The following is a 26,692-nucleotide window of genomic DNA, read 5'->3' on the forward strand; positions in this document are numbered from 1 at the left end:
GCCCACTCTCAATCTCTCACTGCGCAACCGCCATTGGCTTCGAGCCTCTGGCAGGGGGCGCCTTCCCTCCCAACCCCAGCCAGTTCGCACTGCGGGGGAGGTCACTCGATCGTGTTTTGACCCCCATCCATTGATCCCTCGCTCATCTCCACTGATGTAACGTTCCTCTGCAACGTCCCGCCACCGCCCAATTTTCAATGGCAGCGAACAGGACTCGAACGTTTGGAGCAGAGATCATTTGAATGGCTCTCCATCCTCGACATGCCTCGCGCTAATGTCAGCTCACTATTATGCAATGGTCGAACCCTTGGCAACCAACCCAGCAAAACCCAATCCCTCGTCTGTCAAGAAGCTACTCCAACTTGGGCTGCCTAGAAGTCTTGGCCGGTACAGCTGCCAGAATGCCCTACATATATCCGCTTCAGCGGCAAAAGCTGCTGTTGTCGGGCCGTACCGCCCCACTGATGCCAATGCCAGGCCCGGAAAAACGCGGCGCAGGCTCGGTGCTGAGTTCCGGGAGCGGGACGTTCGGGCCCGTTCTTGAACCTCCTGTGAGACCCCCGCATTGCTCCGGACTCTTCGTCCTGCACCCGGAAGCTGCGGACTCCCCCACAAGCCTCGAACCCCAGCAACAGCCCTAGGAGCTTCCCACTAGTAGCTTCCCCCACAACGGGGTCATGGACACCTTGCCAGGAGGAGCACTGCGTTGATCCCGTGGCAGAAGCCTACCAGTCCTTCCCTAAGCTGGCTTGTCAAACCAACGTTAACCCCATACACCCTCTTCTGGTCGCCATGTGAGGTTACATCGTCCCATATCCTCCATCGCGAGCATCGACAAAGGCACGTGGAAGGCTGAGACTTAAACCAGGGTTAAGCTGAGGAACGCCTGCTCCACATTCAACCCACCCCTTCTATTGCTTGCCCAGCCACGTGCCAGCCTCACGCGTGGAAGAGGTGTCCGTCCCAAAAGAGTATCCGGCTTCGATAAGGCAGATACCCATTTTGCCGTCAATCTGAGCTCTTTCTAGGACTGAGATCCAGTTGTCTTTATGAGTCAACGTGGAGGTCTCCTACACTGTGTCCCCGACACGTTAGATTCCATGATTAGACCCCTTGGCGCTGGGCATGCCACAGCGCGTCTATTCGTTTTTCCGCCCCTGCCATAACCCGGAATCTTTTCCCATGTCTAGCGTCTCCCGCCTCTCATCGCCGCTGGATTCCACGTTCACTATCCGGGTTATTATCTTGGGGTTACATAAATGGGGACGACAGACTCTTGGGACATCTTGGCTATTACGAACTCCCCGCTCTGCTCTCTTGGAAAATTGCGGTCCCAGCCCACATCGACTGGACCTTTTGAACCTTTGATTCGAGTTCACAGACGCCGATTCTCTTTCAGGCAACAAGCCCAAGACTTTCCCTTCTTGGTACGGAGCCGAAGGCTGCCGTGGTGCTTCCGACTTCCGGTCCGGCACGCCCTATATAGCACCATGAAGTGCGACAGCTGCCCGGCCCTTGCCACTCCATGATGCATGCCAAGTCTCCGGTGAGCCGCGTCTCGTGGTGCAGGACGCCGGACTTGGTCGCGGTGACGATGGATGCGCACCGACGATGTGATGTTTATACTTGCACAGTACCAATGCGGCCAGTATCACCGACTGGCTGGCAGGTCGAGATGACAAGGGCCCAGGAAACAGACTCGTGGGTTCTCCCCCGCCTCTGTTCCCATGGGGTCCCCGGAGATGCGTGGACCGGAGGCGCGTGGATTCCATGTTTCTTACTCCGGGGTCTTGCTCCCAGCTCGTTTCTGCGCGGGGCAGGTGGGTGGCGATACTTGGGTAATTTCATCGATGCGCGCGCAACACCCTGTTTTTGGCCACGTCGTAACAGCGCTCCTGCAGGTGTAGGATACAGTGCCCGGCGTCGGCTGTCAGCCAGCCCCGGGCCAGAGAAGGACCGTGTAGCCCATCGAGACGTCAAGGGGAACCTCGGTTGCTGGAGAAGAAGACCCTCCCCTTGCCCCCGTGTACCGGATCAACGACGCCCACACACTCTGGGCCGGCCGACGGAACCAAACCTCCACTTGCACACCGATCTCGCGGTCTAGGGTGCAGAATTTTTCTGCTCTCTACTCTCCTGCGTATAAAGGAGGCGCTATGAACTCGTTCATCTCCCGTTTGGACGAGCAGCCATCATCTCTCCTTCTCACCCTTTCTTGCCCCTCCCCGGTATATCAGCACCGCTCCTACCCGCCTCGCACACGATGAGTACGGGAGAGAAGCCCTCGGCACAGCCGGTCGACAATGTCGCCACTGGCAACGCTGCGGGCGACCGGGTGACAAAGGAGCCATCGGTGCTCGAGGCCAACGATGGGCTCAAGAAACCGGAACACCTACCGAGCGCAGACGAGCAGATAGAGGCTCTCGGCATTCCCAACTGGAAGGAGCTCGAGAGAAAGGTGGTCAAGACACTCGACATGACACTGCTCCCGTGTCTCTGGGTGCTCTACCTTTTCAACTACCTCGATCGGGCCTCCATCGCACAGGCCCGGCTCAGCACACTGGACGAGGACCTCAAGCTCGAAGGGTACCAGTTTGGCACCGCCGTGTCTATTCTCAGTCTCGGGTATGTCTGGGTCGGAGGAGTGTGGCCAGTCTTGCACTCACGTGTCACTCAAAGCTAACATGAGGTGTTCCACAGCTACGTTCTTGGTCAGGTCCTTTCCAATATGATCATCGGAAAAGTGCGGCCTAGTGTGTACCTTTGCGCCATGGCCATGGTTTGGTCCGGCGTGTCGGCCGCCACGTGCGGTGTAAGGAACTACCAAGGGCTCATTGCCGTTCGGTTCTTCCTGGGCGTGGTCGAGGCTCCTCTGTTCCCTGGTGTAAGGCCCCGTTTTGCCCTTGACGACAATGATCTGCGCAGACTTCCTAACGTCGACTTATGTCTGCAGGCTATCTACGTCATGTCCTGCTGGTACACGCGCAAGGAGATGGCCCTCCGGTGCTCCATCCTCTACACCGGACAGACGCTGGCATTTTGCGTGGCGGGCCTAATCGCGGCGGCCGTGTTCGGCACGCTCGAGGGCTCGTACGGGCTGGCGGGCTGGCAGTGGCTGTTCATCGTGCTCGCGACCGCGGGCGCGGGCCTGGCCCTGATCTGCTTCTGGATCCTGCCCGACTACCCGGACTCGGACACGGGCAGCGCGGCGCGGTGGTTCATGACGGAGGACATGCGCCGGGTGGCGGCGGCGCGCATCCTCGCGGACCGCGTGTCGACGTCGGAGGCCAAGGCGGGCGTGTGGCAGGGCCTCAGGATGACCGTGTTCGACTACAAGTTCTGGCTGCTCGTGGGTATGAACATTGGCATCTCGGCCGCCTACGGCTTCTCAAACTTCTTCCCGTCCATCGTCAGGGGCTTTGGCTACTCGTGCATCATCACGCTCGTGCTGACGGCGCCGCCCTACATCTTCGCCGCCATCGGTTCGCTCGTCAACGCCTGGCACTCGGACAAGACCAAGGAGCGCGGCTTCCACTTTGCGGGGCCCATCGCCTTTGGCTGCATCGGCTACATCATCTGCCTGGCGACGGAGAACAGGAACGCGCGTTATGCGGCGTCCTTTATCTACGTCGGCGGCATGTACTTTGTAAGTGGCGGCGCTGTTGACGGCTCCTTGCTGTGCCCGAGGAAGAAGGAAAGCTAACCGAGGCATGCCCATAATTTAGAGCAACCCCCTCATCAGCACATGGACTTCCAACACCATGGGCCGCACGCCCGAGAAGCGAGCCATCTCGGTGGCGCTGGTCAACGTGCTTGGCCAGATCGGCAACCTCATCGCGCCCTACTTCTTTGTCGAGTCGGAGGAGCCCGTGTACCGGCTCGCGTTCATCCTGATGATGGTCATGGCCATCATCGCCATCATGAGCGCCATGGGACTGAAGCTATACCTCGGCCGGTCCAACAAGAAGCTGTACAGGCGGGCAGTGCAGAACGAGACGGTGTACAACCCTTATCTGACCTAAAGGCGGAGGGATTTAGCCTTGTGCATGCACCGCCCTTATTGGGTTACATTGATGCGGGAGCCAAGGCCGGCGGCCTCCCGTTGTCATTGGCACGGCTGGGCTACGGTGGGGGGAGTGAGGTGTCGGCTGGCGACGCCCTCAGGTGACGGCAGCAGGATTTCGAATGTGGCTGAGCCAGGCAAGTTGTTGGCGACACGCGTTCAACGGAAGCGAGGATCTGTTGTAAAAGCCCGTGTCCACATGGAAAAAGGTCCATTTCGAGTTGTTTTGACAAGCCCCGATGGGGTCGGCATAACTCCGCGAAATGAGGATTGGTAGCCCTGCGGCCTAGTGATATAAAGAAATGGCCTGCCCTCACTTACGATGAGAAACTGAAGGAGTTGTTAGGCAGCCCGGCACTCAACTTACCCCACGTCGATAAAAAAAAAACAATACCAACAAAAAAAACATGCACCCTACAATAATCATAACCGCCCTCGCCCTCGCGGCCGCGCCCGTTCTGGGCCAGACCACCACCACCCCGCCCCCGACGACGACGCCGCCCGCGGGGGCCGACACGACGGCGTGCTTGTCCATCTTCTACTCGCTCGCCACGCAGCAGCCCAACGACCACCCGGCCGTGGAGTCGTGGTACAGCGAGCAGCAGGCGTCGCGGTCGTCGGCGCTGGCGGCGACGCCGTCGCTGTCGAGCGAGTGCATGCCGCAGGGCTTCGTGGTGCCCACGTCGCTCTACGCGGCCGAGAGCAGCGCGCGCGCGGCGCAGGAGTCGTGGGGGTCCGCGCACGCGGCCGACATCAGCAGCTACCTGAGCCGCTGCAGCGACTTCGCCAGGGCCCAGCAGACGTCGGCCCTGGCGATGCTGAGCAGCCGCGTGCTGTCGCGCCAGTCGTGCCAGTCCAAGACAGCGACGCGCAGCAGGTCCGGCAGCAGCTTGGTCACGAGCACCACCGCCACCTCTAGCACCACTGGCTCCTCGACGGCGAGCGGCACGGGCGCGGCCCAGTCCGGCACGTCGAGGTCCGGGGCCGGGAGGGTTGTGGGGACGGGGGTTGTTGGCGTCGCGGCGGCTGCTGTGTTTGTTGGACTGGCGGGTTGGATGTAGGAGGAGGGGGGAGTGAGGGTTAGGCTGTCTTGGGTTAGTGAATGGACGGATTGCGAATGAGGTCAATCAGCATCAAGTTTTGTCTCTAGCAAGAATAACCTAATATCAAATACATGTAATTACCCTCATCAACCGCAGCACATGTTTATAGCGCTTCTTAGCGGCACGTACTGGGGTCACACCGGCGCAGGGCCCCCCACCGACGCTAAAACAAACGCGCTGTGAAACCGTGACAGCCCACACAGCCGAGGGCGGGCGATCATGCACCCTCGGGAACCCGCTGACGTCGCCCCCGACCGTCTCGAGGGGCGTCCAGACTTGCCGTCTTTTTCTTTGATCCAACCACCCGCCACTCGAACTTTATAGAATCTTGTGCGTGTAATCCCAAAAAGAAGGCGTCATCGCCGACCCGCCACCGACGTCCGTCGCAAAACGTAAACCTAGGGGTTCATCCAACCTCGGCTTCCAGCGGCCGCCATGAACAGGACGCCCTCGTCATCGGGCCTGCTCCCGATGCCGGGTACGGCGTCGGCGTCGTGGGCTGTGTACCGCGCCAAGCTCGCGTCCGTGTTTCGGGGCGCCGACAGCTCGGTGCTGCTTGCCTTTTGGCTGTTTGGTCGGTTCACTCCCTCCCCATTTTGCCCATCTAACCCGCCGACTAACACACACACACACCCTCCCTCCCAGGCCTCATCAACAACGTCCTCTACGTCATCATCCTCTCGGCCGCGCAGGACCTGGTCGGCACCAACGTGCCCAAGGGCGTCGTGCTGCTGGCCGACGTGCTCCCGTCCTTCCTCACCAAGCTGGTGGCGCCCTACTTCATCCACCGCGTCCCATACTCGGCCCGCGTCGCCGCCCTCGCCGCCACCTCGACCGCCGGCATGCTCCTCGTCGCCCTGACCCCGGCCGACAGGCCCGTGGCGACCCGCCTGGCCGGCGTCGCCCTCGCCAGCCTCAGCAGCGGCGCCGGCGAGCTCAGCTTCCTGGGCCTGACGCACCACTACGGCCCCCTCAGCCTGGCCGCCTGGGGCAGCGGGACGGGGGGCGCCGGGCTCGTGGGTTCGGGTCTGTATGTCGTCCTGACGGGCTGGGCGGGCTTGTCGGCCCGCGCGAGCCTGCTGGCGTCGGCCGCGCTGCCCGCCGTCATGCTGCTGAGCTTTTTCGTCGTGCTGCCGCGCGCCCCGCTCAGGGCGTCGTCGTCGTCGTCGTCGGCCGCCGCCGGGGGGCGCGAAAATGGCGCCTACGCGGCCGTGCCCGCCCGCGACCTCGAGGACGACGACGTCGAGCACATGTCGGCCAGCAGCGCGTCCGCCGGCCTGCTGGCGCCCGGCCCGTCTGTCGCCGCGACGGCCTATTCGGTCCGGGACGGTGGTCGCCGCGCCAAGAACGACGACAACGACGACGACGATAAAGACTCTGACGACGAGCTGCGGCCCCTTTCCGCCACCACACCACCACCACCACCACCACCACCACCGAGAACAGCCAGCAAGCAGCCGACGCTGGCGGCCAACCTGCGGCGGGCGCGCCGCCTCTTCTTCCCCTACATGCTCCCGCTCCTGCTCGTCTACGTGGCCGAGTACGCCATCAACCAGGGCGTGTCGCCGACGCTGCTCTTCCCGCTCGAGCGCTCGCCCTTCTCCGAGTTCCGGTCCTTCTACCCCTTCTACGGCTTCCTGTACCAGCTCGGCGTCTTCGTGTCGCGCTCGTCGACGCCCTTTGTGCGCCTGCACGACCTGTACCTGCCCTCGCTCCTGCAGGTCGCCAACCTGGCCCTGCTGACGCTGCACGCCCTCTTCGACTTCATCCCCTCCGTCTATCTGGTCTTCCTCGTCGTGTTTTGGGAGGGCCTGCTCGGCGGCGCCGTCTACGTCAACACGTTTGCCGAGATCATGGACCGCGTCCCGCCCGCCGACCGCGAGTTCAGCCTCGGCGCCACCTCGGTCAGCGACAGCGGCGGCATCTGCCTCGCCAGCGTCATCGGCATGGCCATGGAAGTCTGGCTGTGCGACTATCAGGTCCGCCACGGGCGCGACTATTGCAGGCGCATCGAGGCCAGCTAGAATACCCATATTTAAGCTGGACGTGGAATATATGACGAAATAAATCCCACGCTGAAATTCCCAATGCACGTGAAATCATCGCGGTCCTTGTATGACGCTATTCACTATGTAGCATATGTACAGTTCCTCTAGCCTATTATGAACAAGCAAGTACCACCACCCAAATTTTCTGTATGGTCAGAACACGTGCCCAAGTGCGCCACCGAGCCAATGTGCCGACACAATCTAGTCCGATTTGGGCCAGGGACAGCAGCGTTTAATGTCCGAATCTAGGACCTAGCGCACAACAACAAGAATTGGCTATCTGACGTGACACCCATTCCAGAAGTCGTCCAGTATGCCGACGTATTACGACTAATATTTACCACCAAGGTAGGTAGCCCAGTGTGCCATCTTTGGACAGCAAGCGAAATCATACTTTCTTCATGATGGCAACCCAGGCCGTTACACGGTACGACGCCCCTTCCTCGGCCAGGTGAGCAACGCGTTCGGCAAAAGCGACGTCGAGCCGATCTGTGTCAGCCCTGGACCAGCCGCGGGTGTAGCCATCGCACATGCTCCGGCGGATGGGCGCGTACGCCTCGTTCGTCCAGAGTGCCCAGGGGAGCACACGTGTGATGCTCCGCAGCTCGACAGGTCCCGGCGCCTTGTTGCCCATGGCGAACCCGCCCCGCTCTAGAGCTAACAGCAGCTGCCGCTCCGTCAGCACAGCCTCTCTGGTGTCGATGCTGGCGTGGGTGGGAGGTGGGCTCCTGTCGTGGTTGCTACTGATGTTGCTCTTGGCTTCGCTGCCCGCGGCTATCGGGAGGGCCACCTGCTCGAAAACGTCGAGGTAGCCGAGGGCGCGCCACGCAGTCAAAATAGCCACGCCCCCAAGCTTCAAGGTGCGCCGCATCTCGGAGATGACGCGCGCTGTGTCGACTTCCGACATGCCGAGGACGACAAAGTTGGAGAAGGAATGGGTGAATATGGCGTCATCGAAGCCGAGCAGCTCTCGCGAGTCCATAACCTGCGAGCGCACCGTGGCTCCTCTGCGGGCGGCAGCGCTGACCATGACGGGAGAGATGTCGGTCGCCTCGATGTGGGGTGCTTCTGGTGGGTGGCTCGGCTGGTGATGGCCTTGTGACTGGAAACGTCGCCTCCGCTGCTGCCACGTCTGGGGCTGGTGGTCGATGCTGGCCCGGCGTTGGTGCCGAGACAATATCTCGGCCGTGACAATGCCGGGCCCGCAGCCGTTGTCGTGAACCACCGACTTATTGGTGATTGGCGGCGCGAGCGAGACGGCGTCGGCAGCAAAAAGACGCATGGCGGGAAATATGGTCTCGTAGGTCTCGGCCATGCGCGAGAATGGGTTCGCCATCTTCAGCTGAACCGGTTGGACGACCATGCCCGCTGACTTGTCCTGGCTGACTTGTCCTGGCTGGCTCTGCCACTGACGTCGACATTGACTGCGTGCCTGAGTCGGGGCGGCGGCGGCCTGAGATGCAGCGAGGGTGCAGCCGCCTCGGCGCGGACTTGGAGACGCTGTATCTGGCAAGCTGAGGGCAGGTGGGCAACAACTCGAGCCCAAAAGTACTAGCCGGAATCGCGACCTGGCCTAGCAGAAAGCCGTATGGGGTTTCTCGCGACGCCGCCCGCCGTCGACGTCGCCAGGGTAATGATGGAAGTGGTGACGTTGGGAGAAGGTTGTCAGGGTCAAGGATGGGCGGCGGGCTTCGGGAGGATGGTGGCAGTGGCACTGGCAGTGGCAGCAGCAGTGGCAGCACCATTTTCTTCCATTTGTTCTCTCCGTATTTGAAACGCAGCCAGGGCCCCAATGCCGCGGATCCCGCTCGGCGTCCCTGTCGTCCGGGGGTGGGTGACACGAAATCTCCTAGGGCCCTCGTCCTTGCGGGCTTGGCTGGCCACCTCGGGAACGGGACTTTACACGACGGGTAAGGGGATAGACAGAACGGGAGCGAGAGGGACAAGCGACGGGGACAGCGACGGCGGAACAAGTGCCGTCTGTGCCGGGGGCCAACTGTGGTGGGAACTGTGATCGGACCTAAAGATGGATGGCTGCGAGTCGAGCGTCTGTTGGTCTATTCCCCGCTCCAGGACGGGCCCGTGATGGAGCCTGGAGCTTGGAGCTAGGGCGTGGTGTTGGTGTAAAGGGTAAAAAGGCGGCTGGGCTAGAGCAGGGCGGGCTGCCGGCGCCCGTCTCCTAGCGTCTGAGCTTTTGTTGGCCGTCTGTGCCCCCCTCTAGTTGCGTGATCCCAAGGCTGTGGAAGGACGCTCTTTTGTCGTGATCGCTCGGGGCAATGGCGATCGCCCAAACGGCGTGCCTGCCACGCCCGCCCCTAGGTGGAGGCTGGACCCTTTTGAGAAGTCGCAGCACAGGGCAGGAGGAGCCTGCGTGCCTGCCTCGACTGAGCGGACAGAAGGGTCGGAGAGGCCGCAATAGGGCCGCGCACAGAGCCTTTGCTTTGATTGCGGCGTGGAGTGGTCGTCCCCCATCCTACAGAGTTTCCATCCAGGCCAGATTCGGTGCATCCTCCAGCGCCTCCACTCTGCCTGGGTTCCCACGCCGTCTTGGCGTGCATCGCGAAAGCAGACCGGACCAGCGCACGTGCGCCTACAGTAGCGCAGGCACCGGGCCATGCCTTTTTAGGCAATCCACTCCCCAACACTTGCATTACACAGTACTGTGTGCCATGTGCACATGCATACCATCATCCCTTATTATACGCGCGGAAATAATCAATCTAAAACATGTTCAATTCAAAATCCGCCCCCCATCAGAAGATAAAAGGGGCAAACAACACAAAACACCATAACATTCGCGATTTTGTCGAGCTTGGCCTTGCGGACCTTCTTCTTGCAGTCCTTGTTCTTGCAGGGCTTGTCGCCAGACAGTCGCTTCCTGCAGAACTTGCATTGAGGGAATCCGCAAACAAAGATCCGGTTTTGTGCGTTGTATGACATCGCTTCTTTCTGACTTTGGTTGCTTTGGCATCTTCTCGTTGTTTTGGCTTGATTTGTTACCAACCGTCACATCCTACCATTTCGGCGGACCCAAGGCAGCTTTTATAGTGAGAGAGCCTTCCTTCTCCCAACAACTCTTTGTAGCTATTTTTAAACCCCCTTTCTCTGTCAGTACTCTCCCGAGAGAGGAGCCAAAGCCTTGACAATCGAAGAAATAACTCTGTAATCTCGCAAAGGGCCCCCATCCTTTGAGACCAATGCAATTTGGCTCGAGGCTAGAGTCACTTGGCCGGCCACCAAACGCCAGCCTTTGTCCTCCTCGGAGCCTAGCTCACGTAGGCAAGTCTGGCCGTCCCCAGACAGCGCCCGCATCGGGACCAGGAGCATTGGGCCAAACTGCCGCACCACCAGACACAGACATGACCAGTCGGGACACAGAACTACGGTCGCATCCCGCGGGGAAGACGAGTGGTGTGCATGTGGCGTTGTTGGCCGCACCGCTCAACCTATCAGGCGCGAGTGTCGTCATCCGCATTGCCCCATTCGGCTACAAGAAGTGCAAGAAGCCCGAACGAGGCTTGGGGCTGAAGTTCCATATGCCTAGAATGAGCATCAAGTGTCGCCCGGCTTGGGTGGATGTAAGACTGCCCCGAATCGTTGTGTAATATTCCCTGTGATCTCACTGTGGCGCCGAGTCGGCATAATCCTCAGCCTGCCTGGGCAGTCATCGGGGCTATTGGGTTTTTATATGTTTGGGTTGGAACTCCCTCTTTTCCGCGTGCGGGTTGCATTGAGTTCCCTACCGCTCACCTCTAGTCGAACTCACTTACCGCTATAGAATCCATTAGGCATATCAGCATCAGGTCCAAAATGATAGCACGCATCACCGCTACTGTCCTACTGCAGCTTTTGCTGCTGCCCTTGGCAATGGGCAAGGCCAGTCCACCACCGCCCTGGAAAGCCCCCTCCCCAGACGACCGTATGTGACCGACTGCCCACTGCGCTCCCACGGCAGGCCCATATACGTATAAAGATCACTGACAACCCCATCTCGCGTCAACCTCCCCAGGCCGCGGCCCCTGCCCCATGATGAACTCTCTCGCCAACCACGGCCTCATCCCGCACAGCGGCCTCAACGTCAGCGGCGACGAGCTCCGCGCCGGCTTCGTGGCGGGGACCAACGTCGACTCTCCGGTCCTCGACGGCTTCATCCGCGCCGCCCTGTCCGTCTCGACCACGGGCGTGCCGGGGACCTTGAACCTGGACGACCTGGCCAGCCCCGTGACGGAGCACGACGGCAGCCTCAGCCGCCCCGACCGCCACGGCGGCGGCGACGTCCTGACCTTCAACGCCTCCGTCTGGGCCGAGACGATCGCCAGCCACTTTGTCGACCCCGTCGTCACGCTAGAGCAGGCCGCGGCCGCGCGCGCCCACCGCCTGTGCGCTGCTGCTGCTGCGAACCCCGAGTTTCACCTGAGTGACCTCCAGATGGAGCTGTCCTTTACCGAGACCACGATTTACATGCTGTTCATGGGCCGTGGGACTCGGGGCACGGCGAGGAGGGATTTTGTCAAGGTACTGTTTGGTAAGTGAGGCGTTGCCAAAAAGTGGACTGAGGCTTGTTTCCGGAACATATGAACTGACTTGTCGGATTATGCCCTACAGAGCAAGAGCGCCTCCCATATCTTGAAGGGTGGACCCGGCCTGACGAAGCCGTCACCTGGGAACAGATCCAGGGGCTCATGGCAAGACTCAAAGCGGCAACCCCGGAGCCTTGCTCACCCGAGGGGCTCTCGAAGCACCGTAAACAGGAACTCCGCTAGATACCCGGTCAAACCCCCATATGAACTTTCATTTCCTCCATGTACAAGACGAGACAGTATCTACACTTTGAGAACAAACAATACAACCCGACATCATTCACAATCCGACACAATCCCCTCTCCTCATAGCTCGCGAAACACAGACAAGCTCGAGAGCGCCTTCCCCGGCCAGGCGAACATGGTGTTGGAGGAGCACGACGAGCCCAGGCCAGCGTTGTTGACCCAGGCCGGCTCCCAGTAGAAGATGCCGTTGCCGTTGCGGACGCCCGCCACCGTCTGGGCCACGCGCCGGAGGAACTGGACCTGGCCGTCGGCCGAGAAGGGGATGGAGCGCACGTCGGCCGGGAACTGGTACCGCGGCGACGGGCACGACGTCGGCCAGTTGACCTCGGCCACCACGATCTCCTTGCCCCAGGTGTTGGCCATGTTTGTGAGGCACGTCTTGAGGCGCGCGAGCGTGGCGTCGGCGTTGCTGCGGGGAGGGGACGTGTTAAAGATTTGCGCGTTTTCCGAACCCGTTTTTATAGAGGGACAGGGGAATTTAGCATTCAACACTCACTAGAACGGGTAGTAGCTGACGCCCATAATGTCATAATCCGACGACACAAACGGCCCCTGCTTGAGCAAGCTCTCGTAGAACCACTTTTGCGTGTCCCAGTTCCAGCCGTCGTCCAGGTGCACCATGATCTTGGGCCCCCTGCCGAGCCTGCTGTCGCGGATGCCGGCCGAGGCCGAGTGCAGCAGGCGGGCGATGTTGTAAAAGTTGGTGTACTGGCCCGTCGGGAACAGCAGCCCGCCCCTGATCTCGTTCCCGATGGACACGATGGCCGGCGCGATGCCGGCGCTCCCAAACGCGTCGCCCACCTGCTTGGTGTAGTTGTACAGCCGCCACGACAGGCCGTCGATGTCGGACGGCCACCCCGCCGGGATGGCCTGGTGCGCCGGGTCGGCCCACGTGTCCGACAGGTGCAGGTTGACGTACAGCCGCATGCCGGCCGCCGCCGCGCGCCGGGCCAGGCGGACGTTGTAGTCGAGGTTGTAGTTGCCGTCGCGCGGGTTCACCCACACGCGCTGCCGCACCATGTTGACGCCGCTGGCGGCCAGGATGCGCTCCAGCGGCTGCGTGCTGCCATCGGCGGCCTGGTACTTGATCCCGGCCTTCTCCTCCACCTCGACCGACGACCAGTCCACGCCCTTGTACGCCAGCCCCCGTGCCGTGCCGGCGAGCAGCGGCAGCGAGAGCAGGGCGCGGGCTAGGGTGTCGAGAAGCATGGCGACTTGTTTTTTTTTTCGTTTTTTTTTTCGTCGGAGTGCCTACCTACTTGGAAATGCCTCCCGTACCTAATGGCAAGTTGCGAGCTGGAGCAGCATTTCGTACAAGCCCCAGCGATTAATCCGAGTTATATCCAAGGCCTCTGGTTTCCCCCCGCATATAGGGAGGTACCTACACGCCATTTCTCCGCATGGCCCAGTCAAGGGCGCTGTTCCGATGGAGGTCCTCCTCCCGGCCGCCGCATCGGGGGAAACCATCCGTCCGAGATGCACAATTGGGTTCCGCCGCTGTTGTGCACTGCAGAAATTGAATAATTATTATAGCGGCATTTGGTAGGCACGCCTACCACAAAAAAAAAACCGCAGTCTTACAGGAGGTCCCAAAGATCGAGTCCGTACACTTTCCGCTTCTTATTTTCGTTTCCTGTTATTATCCCTATTGTTATTCGTATTTTTATTTTAATCTTGTTATTATTTCTACACCTATTCCTGTTCCCGTTCCTCGAAGGAACCGCCATATTTTTGTGGTGGGGGTAGGTCCGTTGGTGGTATTTCGATTGATGTCACAGTGGGGCTTGGATGCGAAATGCACAGGAAGGAGCTGGGCGGGCTGTCTACCGGAGATGGTACCCGCGAAAGGTCTGGATGCGATTGAGCCGGGCCTTCCTCAGTTCATCTTGGTGCCAGGCGTAACGCGCGCAGGAGAAGCCTTAGCTCACCCAAACCCGCCTCTGCTGTCCCGATTTGGGCAGCCGAGCACCTGCGGCAGGCCGCTCTTTGCGTGACCGACTTTTCCTTGCTTTTCCCCTCTGCCGACAAGGCCGCGCTCACCTTGACAGGTTTCCCCTGCCCCCGAGGCCTTGTCGGCGTGTTCCAGCACCACTTTGGAGGCTGGCTGAACTCCCCTCTCTCCCCTCCCCATCCCCCCCGCCGGGCTCCCCTTGGACAAGGCCCATCACACCGTCCTTCACCCTACTCTGCCCCGACCAGCCCCCAGCGACCCGGCCAGTGGCGGCGGCCGCCCAGGCCGTGGCCATGGCATGCATGGTACGTGCAGGACCACCATGTGGGCGCGGCTAAAACCTAGGCGTGAGCACACCCTCTTTTCTGGGGGTTTTTTGTTCTAGAAGTTGCCGACGCGCCGGGAGCTCTCAGTTCAGTTCCATGCAATCAATCAATCGCCTGCAGCGAGGAACCTAGGTACATGCCCAGTCTGTTCCATTCTTGGCCGGCAACTGCTACCCTCCATTCCCAGAACGCTGCTGCTCCTGAGCTCGGGACTTCAATTCGAGAATGCCTCGGTGGGAACTGCTCGTATTGACGCCATACACGCCGTTGGCGCCGCCTTCCAGGGGCCTCCATCATTTGTTATTTTTGTGCGGGAATAACACACCACGCCCACTCACTCCCGGCTTCTTGCACAATTGGCTGGCTTCACCTCTCGGAACCTGTCTCGATTTCTAACACGCCGCCCGGCGCTTAACCCGATGTCTCAGCCCTGCACATGCGCCGCCTTTCCCCTTTCTGGTCTCCCTCGATCCCGGCGATCGAGGCTTTATCAGTCAGGCCGTCCGAATCTGGACTTTCACCCACTATGATTGGCCTGGCCCGGTCTGGCAGCCCCAGAGAAAGGGGAAACAGCCTGCAGGGATCGGCTGTGCTGATGTCCACCCCCAACATCACATTTGCCGCAAGGCCGGAGAGACGCATCCCCGCCGTACCTCTACCATTGTGCTACCTCATCACACCCACCCCTTTCGGGCACTCTGTCCAGCCGGCCTGGAAGTACCCCACTAGGCCACAGGTCTCGAGACCACTGCATATGGACCTGATGAGCTGATAAGCTCCGAAAGATCTGGATCTTGAGACAATCCGGTGAGCCATTCTTGGAAGCTTACCGTTCTGGCCCTGCTCTCACCGCCGGAATCGCAGGCCTCCCGGACGAGGTTTGCCTGTGAACTTGAGCCCGAGTGGCCATCTTTCCTGTTCCTCAGTTCCTCAGTCCTAGCTGACGCAAGCGCCGTGGGGCCACCTACCCGAGGCTCTGCAATTCTCCCGGCCCCTCTTTTCCGCCCCCGGCGTTTCGATGATGTCCGTCTTTTTCTTTTTGTCCTTGCTGAACTTGTTTGCGCAGCGGCCGCCGCCAGGGGAGGGGTTGTTGATCGTTATTCCCACCAAGATCGCCGCCGCCCCCACCAAGCTCTCCCCGTCTCGCCGCAGCTCGCTGGGCGGCTGGGCAGTGAGACACTGGTTTTGATACCGACAAATGTCTTCTGCCAAGCTGGGCACCCGCCGGGCCTGACCAGGAGGCGCTCCGCATGTCGATAGTACCTGGCCCAAGACCAACTAGGGCGCGCGGCTTATACGATCCGGCCTGGGTGAGCCGGCCGCCTTTGTTCGCAGCCACGGCACATCGTCGTCTGTGATCCCCACAACCACCGTGTCGGAGCAGCAGTCTTTTCCTGTGTCGATAGGCGCCGGTCGAGACATGGCTGCGTATCGAGAGGCCTCCGAGGCATCTAGGACCCCTCCTTCGGTCTTTTCGTGGCCTGGGACTCGCCTAGCTGCCGGAAATCTCGTCCTTGCCCAGATGCCGATAGGTCCAGCAAAGGCTTCCGTTAAGACAAGGCCAGGCCAGCCGCTGGCCGAGACGCCTCCGGACTCTCCTTGAGGCTTTCACGGCTTGGGATTCGCCTGTCTTCTGATAGTTCGATAACAGGCCCGTTATGGAGTAAGCGTCGCCACCTGACTCGACTGGCTGGGGTTCTTCCCCCCTTGCTCCAAGCGCTGGCCACGACCGCGCGCCCTCCATTGTTGGGCCGGGGAGGTGTTCACGCGGACTTTCGTCTTCGGACAAGGTGAAGGTGTGACGGATCATGAGTCGAGTGGCTGTGATCCATCCTTTCTCTGGTCTCCCCGACTTGGCCATGGTCACCTGCTCCGTGGTCGATCCGTGGTCGAGCCGAGTGGGTGTGGTGGTACGGTCGAGGAGGGCGGAGACGATGATGAATCCGATAGGGTAGTGTGGTGCCGTCTCGCCAAACGAGGGACGGTGGAGCTACCTCAGTCTCGTGGGAGTGTCCATGGCTCACTCAGACTAAGTATAAAAACCCTGAAGAGTCGTGCGGATCGATGTCAAGGTTGAATCATGACAGGGCGCGGCTGTCAGGTCCTTTCTTTTTGCTCCTGTTTGCCAGATTCCACTTGCTCTCGTTTCCCGGATCCTCTCTCGTCGAGACAGCGGGCTCCAAGAACTCGTCATCATGGCTTCCTCCAGGCTCTTTTACTTTGGTGTCGAGATCGAGTTGCTGATGGGGAGCAAGAAGAGCAAGCACTCGACGTGGAAGTCGCTGGCCAGCGAGGTGGCCAAGAAGCTGGCCAAGGCCGGGATTGACAACCACATCAACGAATCCGGCGACAAATCCCCTGACGTGTACACCAAGTGGTCCATCGCCCCCGAGGTCACGATCCCCGGGCAGCCGGCCAAGGGGCTGTGTAATATCCCTCTGCTCCCCATACGAAACTGTCTTGTTGACGTTTGCTGTGCGGCCCACTAACGCTTTGGACCCCACCTCTTTCCTAGACGGACTCGAGCTGGTCTCCCCCGTCTACCCGTCGGACTGGACGTGGGCGGCAGACCTCGACGTCATCTTTAGCGTGCTGCACTCGTCCTTCACCGTGGTCGAGTCCGGCAATTGCAGCACGCACGTGCACGTGTCGACGTACCCGCCCCTCGAAGCCGACGAGCTGGCGACGCTGGGCAAGGCCATCCTGTACTTCGAGCCGGCCTTGGACGCGCTCGTGCCCAAGGGGCGGCGGGGGTCGACGGCCTACTGGTGCCAGTCAAACCGGGCCAACCCGGTGCTCAAGGGTCGGCGGACGCTGGCCGAGTGCTTCGTGGCCGTCGACGAGGCCGTGGCCGCCGCCGCCATGGCTGCCATGACGCTATCGTCGTCGCCCTCTTCCTCGTCAGACGGCGGGAGTAGCAACAGCGGCGGCGACGCGGGCCGCGAGGCCGTCGTGGCAGCGCTCAACATGTTCCCAGCGTCGTCGGCCTATGGGCGCGCGCACCGCAAGAAGCACGACTTTGTGCGCGGAAAGGTGTACAAGTGGGACCTGACGGGCCTGTGTTCGGCCCGGGGCACCGTCGAGTTCCGCCAGCCACCGGGCAGCCTCAGCGCGGGCCAGGCTGTCGGCTGGGTCTCGCTGGCGCTCTCTTTCGTCGAGGGCAGCCTCAGGGGCGACACCCCCTGGTTCCTGGACGGGGATGGCGCCGACTTTGAGGACGGGGCCCCCGTCGAGCGGCTGTGGGAGGTACTCTGCGACGGCGCCGAGGGGCTGGGGCTCGGCGTCGCGGGGATCAGCGACGTCTTTGCGACGAGGAAGTAGGTCTCGAATGCAGACCAGAGGCGGTTTTTGTCCATAGGCGGTTGTTTATATTGTGTTAATGTCGTGAGAAGCTACATCTGTCCTCCAGATCCAGTTCTTTCCGGTGCCATGAGGCGGGCGGGAGCCCATGACGTGGGGGCCAGATGCAAATTCGTGATGGTACCGAGCATGAAGACGTGGCTGGATGAAGGAAACAGCTGTGCACACAAGATTGGAATTAAAGAGTCGCTTATATGGTTCATTCTGATCTCTCCCACAAGATCCACCCAAACGTGCCTAGTGCAAGTCCGATTATTACCGTGGTAAGGATTGCGGCGCCGGCGCGGTCGCCCGTCGTGATGTCCGAGTACCCAGTGGCGGGCGTGTGCCTGAGCCCGGCGCCGGTGTCGCCGGCGCTGTTGCCGCCGGTGCTCCCGGTGGTGGGGGACTGGGCGTCGTCGAACTCGACGAGCAGGCTCATGACGGCCGAGAGGGCGTCGAGGCGCGTGCCGACGCCCAGCGTGTCGCTGGTGAGGGCCGGGTCGACGAACTCGCCCTTGGTCCAGAAGAAGCCGCAGGCGCGGCCCGTGGGCGCGCCGGTGCACGTCTTGAGGGCCTGGGCGGCCGACTTGCGCAGCACGGGCCGGATCTCGTCCTTGACGAAGGGGGCCAGCAGCGTCGTCTGGGCCATCCAACGGTGCACGAAGCCCTTGAACATGACCATGTCCGACGTGCAGTTCGTGGGCCCGTAGGGCTCGCATGAGGCCTCCAAAGCGGCGCCGTCGGCGAAAAAGCTCTCGATGGCGGCCTTGGCGAGGTTGGTGACGATGTTTTTCCATTTGTCTTTTTTGGTCTGCAGTTGAGGGGTTTGTCACAAGTTAGTGTTATTCTGCTCGCTCTCGGGCTACAACCTTTTCTCCAAAGGGTATAAAAAATATAAGTAAATAAAATATATAAAAAAAATAAAAAAAACCTTACATGGTCGTACATGGCCGCGGCGCCCTGCATGAGGATGCCGGGGTTGTACATGTATTGCACATGGTTGATGTTGGTGCAGTTGTGGTTGGAGTTGGCGCCGTCGTAAACCCTCCATGACTCGTGGTCAATGTAGCCCAGCGCCCACATCCAGTCCCAGATCTTCTCGGCATGCTCGGCGTAGGTCGAGTTGCCCGTGTAGCGGGTCAGCCGGGCGCCAATGTTGAAGTAGCAAGCGTTGGCGATGGTGTTCTTGTAGGTTTGGCCGGGGCCCCAGCCGGCGCCGGGGACTTGCCAGCGCAGACCGCCGCCGCACTCGGAATCCTGGCGCTCGGGCAGGGTCTGGCGGACCCAGACGGCCTGGGCGAGACCCAGCCATCCGGGCACCGTGGAGCCGGACCCCGGCGCGTCCGGGAATTTGTTCTCGGCGGCGAGCATTGCCGTCATGCCCCAAAAGCCCTGGTCGTCGTTGCCGAGCGATGCGCGGTGGTTTCTGGGTTCGAAGTCCTGGTCCTCGCCGATCTGGTTCATGATGCCCTCGGTGACGATCTTGTTATACGTGCTGTCGCCCGTGTAGTGCCAATAATCTATCATGGCACCCCACACGGCGCCGGCCTGCCACCAGTAGTATGGCCCCTTACCTTCCGACGGCGGGCCCGGGAAAATCCCGACCTCCTTGCCCGTCTGGTTACCCGGGTACAGGGTCATAACATGCCATGCCAGGTCCTTTGCCGACTGTTTGACCTCCTCTGGTGTAGGCTAGTTTTAGCCATCTTGTGTCCGCGTATGCGAAAGGCTAATCACCGTGGTCTACTGACCACGTTTGTAGGGATCTTCTACATACCTTTGGTGCTAATCTTGTAAAAGTTTGGGCCGTTTGCTTGGGCGGCGACCCCCTGTATGCTCGCCGTGGCATGAAGCAGCAGAAGCGCCGTAGCGCCCCATCGCCGAGCCATGATCAAGGCGCCCGGCGTGCTTGTTTGTTGTTCAATCCACCACGCCTTTTGGCAGATTGGTCGAAAAGGCTGGCCGGGCGTCGGTCAGTCTTGGGGCCCTGCAGGGATGATGACGTCCTCGATTGGTGGTGGAGGCTCAATCCCCGACGGCTCAGGAGGACAAGCGAATGACAAGCACTTGGGAAGCAAAAGCGGCCTTGGTTTTGAGCGAGTGACGGTAGAGGGTAGCGACGGGAGACCGGCCGACGACATCCAAGGGGCTGGGCTAGAGCACGACGAAAGGGCGAGCGGCGGCGGTTAAAGCCATGAGCGATATTCCTGCTGCCTGGCTGGGGGGGGGCAGCAAACAGGTGATGCGGCAGAGTGCACGACATGCCGGGGCAGGATCCATTGCTGAGACAGGACAGGCCAGCAGCCAAGCGATTCGGCCGCTGCGGACGATTTGCTGACGGGCGCCTTGGCATTCTCGTAAAGGGCAAAACCCGGCCCGTGATATTGGACCTTTGTCGGATCCCCCAGCCCATTCAGCGTTGGCGAGGTGGGGCGGGCTATGCAGCGCTAGTGGTGTTACGACGTCCAAATCCGTTCTGACAGCTTCCCAGTGTGTAGTGTGGGTGCCCACTGCCCAGTGGCCGCTCCATTTCGGTGGCCTCGCCGAATCGTCGACCCCATCATTTCCATGGAACATGGAAGCCACGACAGCCGTCGCAGTCTTGCGTAATCCCGCTCGCTCCCCCACTCGAGCCTTCCATCCAGGACCATGTACCACCAGGGCTATGTCATGGGGAGCCTGGCGATAGAGTTCTTGGTTCTGTTTCCTCATTCAACCCAGTCTCGCAAACGCGGACATTAAAAACAAAAGACGTCAAACTTGCCTTTTTGCATCTCCCGCGAGTATCTAAACTGGCTTTACACACCCGGCCGAGGCACCTCTTGTGTTGCCACAGCGACAAAACGTCGGGCCTTGCAGCAACACAGCCCCAAAACCCAACACATCTCAAACCGGCAGATTTGATCTTGCACCTGTGTGGTCTCTCCCGAGGCGATGAGATCCCGTGCTTGCACTCCAAGCGCTCAAAGTTCGATGACTTTCTCTCGTGACTCCCAGGACCCTCGCAGGACTCCAGGGTCATGCACCGGGGCAAAAAGTACTTTTACGTCATCATCGGCACATGTCTGTAAAAGCCGATGGTGGTGACACGGGGCACGCATGCTACTTACCTCCACTGTCCACCCAGTCCGGCATATTGTGCCCATAGTAACTAAGACCCGGAAGATATCAAGCGCCTTTGTATCGTTTCGTGGGTCCTCTTCTTCGCCATGTTCATTCGCAGCAGGGGGTATATGGCACCTAACTACCCCCTCCTTCCTGTCCCTTTCCGATATCTCGCATCCTCCAACCTGGGCGGATCGACTGCCGCGCTGACGCCGCGCTAGAGCCCCTATATCGCACGTCCATTCAGTACTTATCCCCCTCCGGTATTTCTCGACCCACTACAGGGTGGTCTGGAGGAGAACAAGGCTGCCATGAAGCCGCTTCTTGGATCCTGCCTTCACGCACTTGTACACCAGCAAAATCACTAGAACACACAGAGGGGCGCGTGGATCCTAATCTTTTCAGCCCTCATTTCACGAGGTTTTCCAGAGCGTTTATAGACTGCTATCTTGATAAGAGCGACTTCATTCCGACCGGTTGATAGCTTTTGCTTGTCATTAAAATCTATCACACCCAACACATCTCTGGTGCCGATTGAGCAGCCGAGCAAATGATGGGGCAGATTGAGTTGAGGTAAATCTTAATGGGTAGATCTCGCTGTCCACGCCCTGTTCTTGTTTCACTTTTTGTTCTTTTTGTCTTCCTTATCTTCCTTCTCCGCGTCTTTCTCCCGGCTGCACCAATCCTCCCGCTCTCGTCGAGCCCTCCATTTTGAATCCATCCACGCGAGTTGGCCCCGTCCATCCAAATGCAGCAAGAGCGAGGAGCAAGCAAGTGCTGGAAATACAGTAAAGCCACAGGCGGCGCTTCAAAGGGCATCGTCCTAAGGGCCGCGGAAGGCAAATCAGAAGAAAAAGGAAATGATATATGCGGCTGATATCGCCTGTGTTGGGTCCGATGGGTGGGGGGTAGTGACACAAATCGTTGGTTCTTTGCTCGGTGGTGAGTGTTGTCTATAAATGTGGCTGGAGGCGAGGAAACACAGAGATGGTGACAGTAAAAGACGGGGAATCAGAAGGAGAGCAACGAGCTGGACGGGGAAAAAAAAGAGAGATCTTAATGAAAGTCGGGAAGTGAAGAAAGGATTTCTTTGGCAAGGTGGATCTGGTCGTTTCGTTACGTGAAATGTCTGTCGAGAGCACGCGCAGTATAAACTCCTTTCGCTGATGACCGTGATGATAAAGTGATAAAAGATGCTGATACCCAGAGGTTTTGTTCGTCGCATGTGCTTTGGCGCAGTGCTCCCTGACCGGATCCATCGTCGCGACCTTGTTTGTGGGCTGGAATGCTTGGTAGTCATATGACCCGATAATGATGAGAATAAACGCCTAACCCCCGCCCTGGGAATCGGAATCATAGAGGAAAATCATCGCCTCCAACACGTGCGGTGAGACGATGATGGACTGCAGAAATGAGAAAAGTGGTTCATGGGTGATTGATGGAGTGGGCTCGACATCTCTCGCTGGGCAGCAGCCACTGCCATCCATCAACCTAGGTTTTGGCAGGAATCGCGAGGGACTCGGGCGTCCCAGGAGCAACCGCCCCAGGGTCGCTGGCCGAGTTGGGCTTGACGCGCGTCTTGCCGGAGATGGCTATAGTGCGGACACGCTGACTAAGGGGCAGAGAGTACTTGAGGACGCCCTTGACGACCAAATCGAACTCGTCCTCGATAACACGTGCCCACCGCTGTGTCCCACCCGGCTCGGTGCTGTTTCCAGGCTTCTCGAGCCTAAGGCCTCCAGTTGTAGTCGAGGCGCCCTTGTTGAAAAAGGAGCCCTCAAACTGCAGCGGCTGGTCCAGCTCACGGACCGTGCCAAGCCTCCAGAGCGGGCCCATGTCGTCCGGGGGCGGATCGTCATCCGGATCGTCTGGCGGACCGGTCCTGGCAGCTGGCGAGACGTGATGCCCGGTTTCGTCGTCACTGGCAGTTATCCTGCCCGCCCTCCTTGCAATAAAAGACAGGGGTCCACGGGGCAAGGCCCCTCGTGACCTAGTGTTTGGTCGCCACGAATCGGTCCCCGTATATGGCGATTTGGCAAAGATCTCGAGATCGGACGAGTCCACAACAACCAGCACAACGTTGGGGTTCTGAGCCTTGACGCTCATGTCAAACATCAGCTCCTGTTCGCTGGCGATGACATTGGTGATCTTGACGAGCTCCATTCCCGTCAATGGCTGCGAAGTCGCAAACATAAACCCGATGGCGCCTGACACCACCAGCAGTAGCATCACTGTCAACACAAGGCAGCTGGCCATGCGGTTCAGCAATGATGGCTGGTGGCGTCGCTGATGCTGCCGGTATGCAGCGACTGCCGCACGTTGCTGGTGATCAGCTATGAGCGAGTGGTTATATCTACTTCCTCCTCGGCGGGTCCGGGGCGAGCGCATCGTATGGATCAGCGGGGTCCGCTCGTTGTCGGCCTCGGTTGTTGTGTCATCTAGGTCGTATCCCACGGCGGGGGTGAGGTGCGGCCCCCGCTTCCCGCCGCCCGCCCCGCGTGCTGATGAGACGGACCCCCCGAAACGGGGGCTTGGCGGCGCCGGCGAGTCCCTTGCGCTGCCGCCAGCAGTCGAGATTCTCGGCCTCTGAGGCCCGAGGAAGGGAGAGCTGTCGTTATCGAAGAGATATGTGTGTCCGTTACCGGGTCGGCCCCAGAGCCCGATATGGTGGGGGTGACGTGCTACCATTGCGCCACGACCTGATCCGGATGCGCTCCCTCTAGCAGAGCCACCGTCCTCATCGATAAGGAGACCCAGGTTTTCCGCCGCGAGGCCGGGATTGTACGTGTTGGAAAATTTCTTCTTCTTCGCCGCCACAGCGCTGCCGGGGGCAGGGGGGAGAGGGTGACCATATCCAACATCCATAACACCGTGTATAGATCGCATGCCGTTCCGGTCGACCTGGCTAGCCATCGACGTGGCGCTCGGCGTTCGTGAATGGAAGCGATTGTGCGGCCGATCGCGGGCATCTGGTGGGTTAGAATCGTACACAAACGTCTCGTCCGAGTCCGAGGTGTCGGCCTCGTCCACCGCGCTGGCGATTTTAGCCTCGAAGTTGTCAGCTTTTGAGGATGCTGTGTTTAGTGACGACCTAGTTAGCAAGCTGTTCATCTGTGATAGAGGCAACCCCAGCGTGCGGTTGCGCGTAGTCGGCGCTGATGACCACCGCCTTGGGCTGGTCATTGCATCGTCAATCGGCGGGCCTTGCCCGCTCATGGATCGGATCGGCGAGGTGCAGGCGACTTCGGCCCTCGCTGAGCTTGATCTGATCGATTGATGATGCAGAAGCGGCGGTACGCGTGAACCGTATGCAGTGGATGCCGACTGCGGATCGAGAGTCTCACCGGCACCGGACTGGACCATCTGCTGTTTCCTGCTCGGTTTCCTCTTCTCCTTCCTGGGTCGAATCGTCTCCGAGCTGGGCTTGGTCCTGAGGCTCCCGTTGGAGCCCTGCATACCCGCAGGCGCTACCGAAACCTGTGGAATAGACGCCACCGTCTCCGTCTCGACCGTCATCGTCTTGACCGTGCCCTCGCTGGGCTTGGGGGTCTTATTCGCTCCGGAAGGACCCGTCTTGGCGAGAGTTGACGAGCTAGGCTGCCTGAGACCGAGGCCCGATGGTGCTGAGGTCATGGCCGGCCGGCGTTCTGCCTTGATGCTACCGGCTTCGCTCCCGCTCTCGTTCTGTGCCATGATTGCCCGGGCCTTCATCGCCTTGGTGATTGATATTTCCGCTACGTCTGGTTGGGAGGCTAAATCTGATACGAGTCTCTCTCCCGCCAGTTTCTCCAACGCGGCATCGATCCCTTCGGGGGTCGGCGAGCCTAGCGGGCTGACTTCCTGGACGGTCTCAAGGGTTGATGTGCTGCCGCGAGCGGGCGTCCGCATGCCAGGTTGCAAGTTGCTATCGTCCACCTCGTTGTCCGACACCCCGGAATCAAACGCCACAGGCGGGGTTGGTCGCTGGAAATTAATGCTGGGGAGATCTTGATCTGACCCCTTTCGGGGCAGGCCAGGATTTGGCTTGTTGAGGACCGGCGGAGGCGATCGGAGTCTTGGTGAGATGGGCCACCGCGGTGCGTCGCGTTGAGAATCGAGGAGGGCGGTGGATGCCGACTTCTGCGGGAGAGGAGTCTTGATGCTGGGATCTATCGAAGGCGGGAGAGTGGGGGTCGACGAGACGGCAATGGTCCCCGGCTGGTGTAGAGTCAAGGGAGGCGGAATCGGTGAGGTAGCAGCGGTCTTTGCGGCCGGGCGCGAAGGGCTGAGGTCCTGCGAACTGTTTTTGCGTGATCTGCTGCCGGGGCCAGAGGAGAAGTTTCTGGTGGCGGCGATGGATGCCCTCAGAGGCCTGCTCGGAGACGGCTCCCTTGAAGCAAAGGGTGAGCTGGCAGCCGAGGACGTGGCGGAAGAGTGGACCATCGACTTTGAAGGGATGGTTGTGGATGCCTCGCGCGCAGCCGACGCAGCGGTTGGGCGCGCGGGATTGAAGGCGGTGGAGCCTGACGGAGGCTGTCGGCTGGCGTCCGCGTCGCCACTGCCAGCGGCGGCGGTCGCTAACCTGTCCATGGTCGATGGTGATTGCAAAATTGGGAGGAATGAAGGCTCGACCTATTCGGCATGCCAGGACGTGGGATTGCTCAACTCGTGGGGGCTCGATTTCGGCGCGGCAACCGGACTACCATATTGGACGGGAATGCCATGTACTTTCCCGTCTCTGTCGGGGCCACGGACGAGGCGGCTCGTCTCCCTCCCTCTCCTTGACTTTCGGGCCTTTGTCTTGGCTGCTGCTTGTTTGGGTTGCGTTGATTCGCGCCGGCGACGGGGCTTGCTGGTGACGGACGGATGGGATGAATGGGATGGGCCGTTCGTTCGCCCGCTGACTCGCTGCGCAAGGAAGGAACTGTCTGGAATGCGCCAAAGGATGCCGGAGGCAAACTGGATGGGAAAATCGATGGGTGTGGAAATAAAACACCAAAGCACGCGTGGCCCAAACGGGATGTCGGGAGGAGGCGGGAGAGTGATGAGTGGGCGAGACGTGCCAAAAAGGGCTCTGAGAACGACGAAGACGCGCCCCGGTTAATTGTCACTGTTGCTCCGATTGACAACTCTGGGCCTTGGCAAGACAGGTCGTATGTGTCGGCACTCACTGCGTGCTTTCCCAGGACCAGAACGGCCGAGGAGGGGGGGGGGGGGCGAGGCGCTGGGCAAGACGGGTGGCCAGCGGCGTCAGCCTTTGGTGCTCGATTTAGCAGCCCGAGGAGCAACCAGGTGCTTACATGTGCCTGGAGCGGACGGAGGGTGTGACTGGGGGATAATGATGTCGTGGCTGGAAAATGCCCACTGCGCAACTCACCTTTTCTGGGGGTCCGGGGTTTGGGGTTCTGGGCTTGCTCCTCCAGAGGTGGTCAGCCAGCACTGAAAATGGACAGTGGTGTTGGTCGTGGTGGTGGGCAGCGTGCAACGCGTGCTTGGATGGGCGCAGCAGTCGGGCTGCAAAGGACTAAATTGCTCGCTTCTGCGCACAATCGCAGGGCGGGAGGCGGAGAAAACGTCGTGCAGGCAACTCTGGGTGGACGACAGGGGTGTGCTCTCCGCTGGTCTCTCTGTTGGGCGCCGTCTGAGGTGATGCGGCGTGCGAAGCCTGACGGACCTGTGCTGACAGGGGTTCGGGGGCGGGCCAGGAACACTTGGCCCTGCCCCACTATTGATGCTTTGCTGTGTGTTTTTGCTTGGGCTTTTTTTTTGTCTTCACCCCCCTGTCCCTCCTTCAACCCCGGTCGGGCTCGGTGGGGAAGACGGGAGTGGGCGACGAGAAAATGATCAAATAAAAATCCAACCCAGAATAAGTCTCAGGCGGTGCGGTGCGGCAACAAGAAGGTATTATGGGCCTTTGGTCAGTTTTCTCCTTGGTATCGAATCCGCGTC

At 60.2% G+C, this 26,692-nt stretch overlaps 11 protein-coding genes across 11 annotated transcripts; 6 read left to right on the plus strand and 5 right to left on the minus strand.

Moving 5' to 3' along the window:
• Nucleotides 1–375: 375 nt before the first annotated feature.
• GGTG_06746 (hypothetical protein) lies at nt 376–4,422 on the plus strand. The gene is made up of 4 exons (XM_009224568.1): nt 376–2,625; nt 2,701–2,884; nt 2,954–3,646; nt 3,726–4,422. The coding sequence occupies exons 1-4, from the start codon at nt 2,264–2,266 to the stop codon at nt 4,020–4,022; spliced, it is 1,536 nt and encodes a 511-aa protein (XP_009222832.1). The 5' UTR covers nt 376–2,263; the 3' UTR covers nt 4,023–4,422.
• Nucleotides 4,349–5,343, plus strand: GGTG_06747 (hypothetical protein). The gene has a single exon (XM_009224569.1). The coding sequence runs from the start codon at nt 4,471–4,473 to the stop codon at nt 5,122–5,124; it is 654 nt and encodes a 217-aa protein (XP_009222833.1). The 5' UTR covers nt 4,349–4,470; the 3' UTR covers nt 5,125–5,343.
• A 29-nt stretch (nt 5,344–5,372) lies between these two features.
• GGTG_06748 (hypothetical protein) lies at nt 5,373–7,461 on the plus strand. The gene is made up of 2 exons (XM_009224570.1): nt 5,373–5,740; nt 5,812–7,461. The coding sequence occupies exons 1-2, from the start codon at nt 5,602–5,604 to the stop codon at nt 7,188–7,190; spliced, it is 1,518 nt and encodes a 505-aa protein (XP_009222834.1). The 5' UTR covers nt 5,373–5,601; the 3' UTR covers nt 7,191–7,461.
• Nucleotides 7,462–7,602: 141 nt separating this feature from the next.
• On the minus strand, nt 7,603–8,577 carry GGTG_06749 (hypothetical protein; the record flags this gene model as incomplete). Its single annotated transcript, XM_009224571.1, has 1 exon — nt 7,603–8,577. The coding sequence occupies one exon, from the start codon at nt 8,575–8,577 to the stop codon at nt 7,603–7,605; it is 975 nt and encodes a 324-aa protein (XP_009222835.1).
• A 308-nt stretch (nt 8,578–8,885) lies between these two features.
• GGTG_06750 (hypothetical protein) lies at nt 8,886–9,686 on the minus strand (the record flags this gene model as incomplete). Its single annotated transcript, XM_009224572.1, has 3 exons — nt 8,886–9,111; nt 9,235–9,319; nt 9,464–9,686. 3 exons carry the CDS (start codon nt 9,684–9,686, stop codon nt 8,886–8,888), a joined length of 534 nt encoding a protein of 177 aa, XP_009222836.1.
• Nucleotides 9,687–10,626: 940 nt separating this feature from the next.
• Nucleotides 10,627–12,279, plus strand: GGTG_06751 (hypothetical protein). Its single transcript, XM_009224573.1, has 3 exons — nt 10,627–11,133; nt 11,224–11,739; nt 11,820–12,279. The coding sequence occupies exons 1-3, from the start codon at nt 11,025–11,027 to the stop codon at nt 11,975–11,977; spliced, it is 783 nt and encodes a 260-aa protein (XP_009222837.1). The 5' UTR covers nt 10,627–11,024; the 3' UTR covers nt 11,978–12,279.
• Nucleotides 11,679–13,729, minus strand: GGTG_06752 (arabinogalactan endo-1,4-beta-galactosidase). The gene is made up of 2 exons (XM_009224574.1): nt 12,537–13,729; nt 11,679–12,449 (listed from the first exon to the last, which is right to left on the minus strand). Exons 1-2 carry the CDS (start codon nt 13,247–13,249, stop codon nt 12,101–12,103), a joined length of 1,062 nt encoding a protein of 353 aa, XP_009222838.1. The 5' UTR covers nt 13,250–13,729; the 3' UTR covers nt 11,679–12,100.
• On the minus strand, nt 13,660–19,901 carry GGTG_06753 (hypothetical protein). The gene is made up of 3 exons (XM_009224575.1): nt 19,437–19,901; nt 18,596–19,341; nt 13,660–18,470 (listed from the first exon to the last, which is right to left on the minus strand). Exons 1-3 carry the CDS (start codon nt 19,546–19,548, stop codon nt 17,877–17,879), a joined length of 1,452 nt encoding a protein of 483 aa, XP_009222839.1. The 5' UTR covers nt 19,549–19,901; the 3' UTR covers nt 13,660–17,876.
• Nucleotides 14,325–15,920, plus strand: GGTG_06754 (hypothetical protein; the record flags this gene model as incomplete). Its single annotated transcript, XM_009224576.1, has 2 exons — nt 14,325–15,488; nt 15,600–15,920. The coding sequence occupies exons 1-2, from the start codon at nt 15,336–15,338 to the stop codon at nt 15,918–15,920; spliced, it is 474 nt and encodes a 157-aa protein (XP_009222840.1). The 5' UTR covers nt 14,325–15,335.
• On the plus strand, nt 16,513–17,638 carry GGTG_06755 (hypothetical protein; the record flags this gene model as incomplete). The annotated part of the gene is made up of 2 exons (XM_009224577.1): nt 16,513–16,744; nt 16,833–17,638. 2 exons carry the CDS (start codon nt 16,513–16,515, stop codon nt 17,636–17,638), a joined length of 1,038 nt encoding a protein of 345 aa, XP_009222841.1.
• A 1,239-nt stretch (nt 19,902–21,140) lies between the features above and the next one.
• On the minus strand, nt 21,141–25,960 carry GGTG_06756 (hypothetical protein). The gene is made up of 2 exons (XM_009224578.1): nt 24,109–25,960; nt 21,141–23,838 (listed from the first exon to the last, which is right to left on the minus strand). Exons 1-2 carry the CDS (start codon nt 25,331–25,333, stop codon nt 22,256–22,258), a joined length of 2,808 nt encoding a protein of 935 aa, XP_009222842.1. The 5' UTR covers nt 25,334–25,960; the 3' UTR covers nt 21,141–22,255.
• Between the last annotated feature and the right edge of the window lie 732 nt (nt 25,961–26,692).

Source organism: Gaeumannomyces tritici, assembly GCF_000145635.1.
Source record: "Gaeumannomyces tritici R3-111a-1 unplaced genomic scaffold supercont2.3, whole genome shotgun sequence".
NCBI classification, from domain to species: Eukaryota; Fungi; Ascomycota; class Sordariomycetes; order Magnaporthales; family Magnaporthaceae; genus Gaeumannomyces; species Gaeumannomyces tritici.

Coding starts and splice junctions, on each gene's coding strand:
- GGTG_06746 (XM_009224568.1), top strand. CDS start 2,264: ATGAGTACGGGAGAGAAGCCCTCGGCACAGCCGGTCGACAATGTCGCC. Junction 2,626..2,700: donor GTGTCTATTCTCAGTCTCGG/GTATGTCTGGGT, acceptor GGTGTTCCACAG/CTACGTTCTTGGTCAGGTCC. Junction 3,647..3,725: donor ACGTCGGCGGCATGTACTTT/GTAAGTGGCGGC, acceptor CCCATAATTTAG/AGCAACCCCCTCATCAGCAC.
- GGTG_06747 (XM_009224569.1), top strand. CDS start 4,471: ATGCACCCTACAATAATCATAACCGCCCTCGCCCTCGCGGCCGCGCCC.
- GGTG_06748 (XM_009224570.1), top strand. CDS start 5,602: ATGAACAGGACGCCCTCGTCATCGGGCCTGCTCCCGATGCCGGGTACG. Junction 5,741..5,811: donor GCTTGCCTTTTGGCTGTTTG/GTCGGTTCACTC, acceptor CCTCCCTCCCAG/GCCTCATCAACAACGTCCTC.
- GGTG_06751 (XM_009224573.1), top strand. CDS start 11,025: ATGATAGCACGCATCACCGCTACTGTCCTACTGCAGCTTTTGCTGCTG. Junction 11,134..11,223: donor AGCCCCCTCCCCAGACGACC/GTATGTGACCGA, acceptor CAACCTCCCCAG/GCCGCGGCCCCTGCCCCATG. Junction 11,740..11,819: donor TTTTGTCAAGGTACTGTTTG/GTAAGTGAGGCG, acceptor TATGCCCTACAG/AGCAAGAGCGCCTCCCATAT.
- GGTG_06752 (XM_009224574.1), bottom strand. CDS start 13,249: ATGCTTCTCGACACCCTAGCCCGCGCCCTGCTCTCGCTGCCGCTGCTC. Junction 12,450..12,536: donor GTCAGCTACTACCCGTTCTA/GTGAGTGTTGAA, acceptor CCCTCCCCGCAG/CAACGCCGACGCCACGCTCG.
- GGTG_06753 (XM_009224575.1), bottom strand. CDS start 19,548: ATGGCTCGGCGATGGGGCGCTACGGCGCTTCTGCTGCTTCATGCCACG. Junction 19,342..19,436: donor TTACAAGATTAGCACCAAAG/GTATGTAGAAGA, acceptor AGCCTACACCAG/AGGAGGTCAAACAGTCGGCA. Junction 18,471..18,595: donor CCGCGGCCATGTACGACCAT/GTAAGGTTTTTT, acceptor CCTCAACTGCAG/ACCAAAAAAGACAAATGGAA.
- GGTG_06756 (XM_009224578.1), bottom strand. CDS start 25,333: ATGGACAGGTTAGCGACCGCCGCCGCTGGCAGTGGCGACGCGGACGCC. Junction 23,839..24,108: donor GATGGTCCAGTCCGGTGCCG/GTGAGACTCTCG, acceptor CACTAAACACAG/CATCCTCAAAAGCTGACAAC.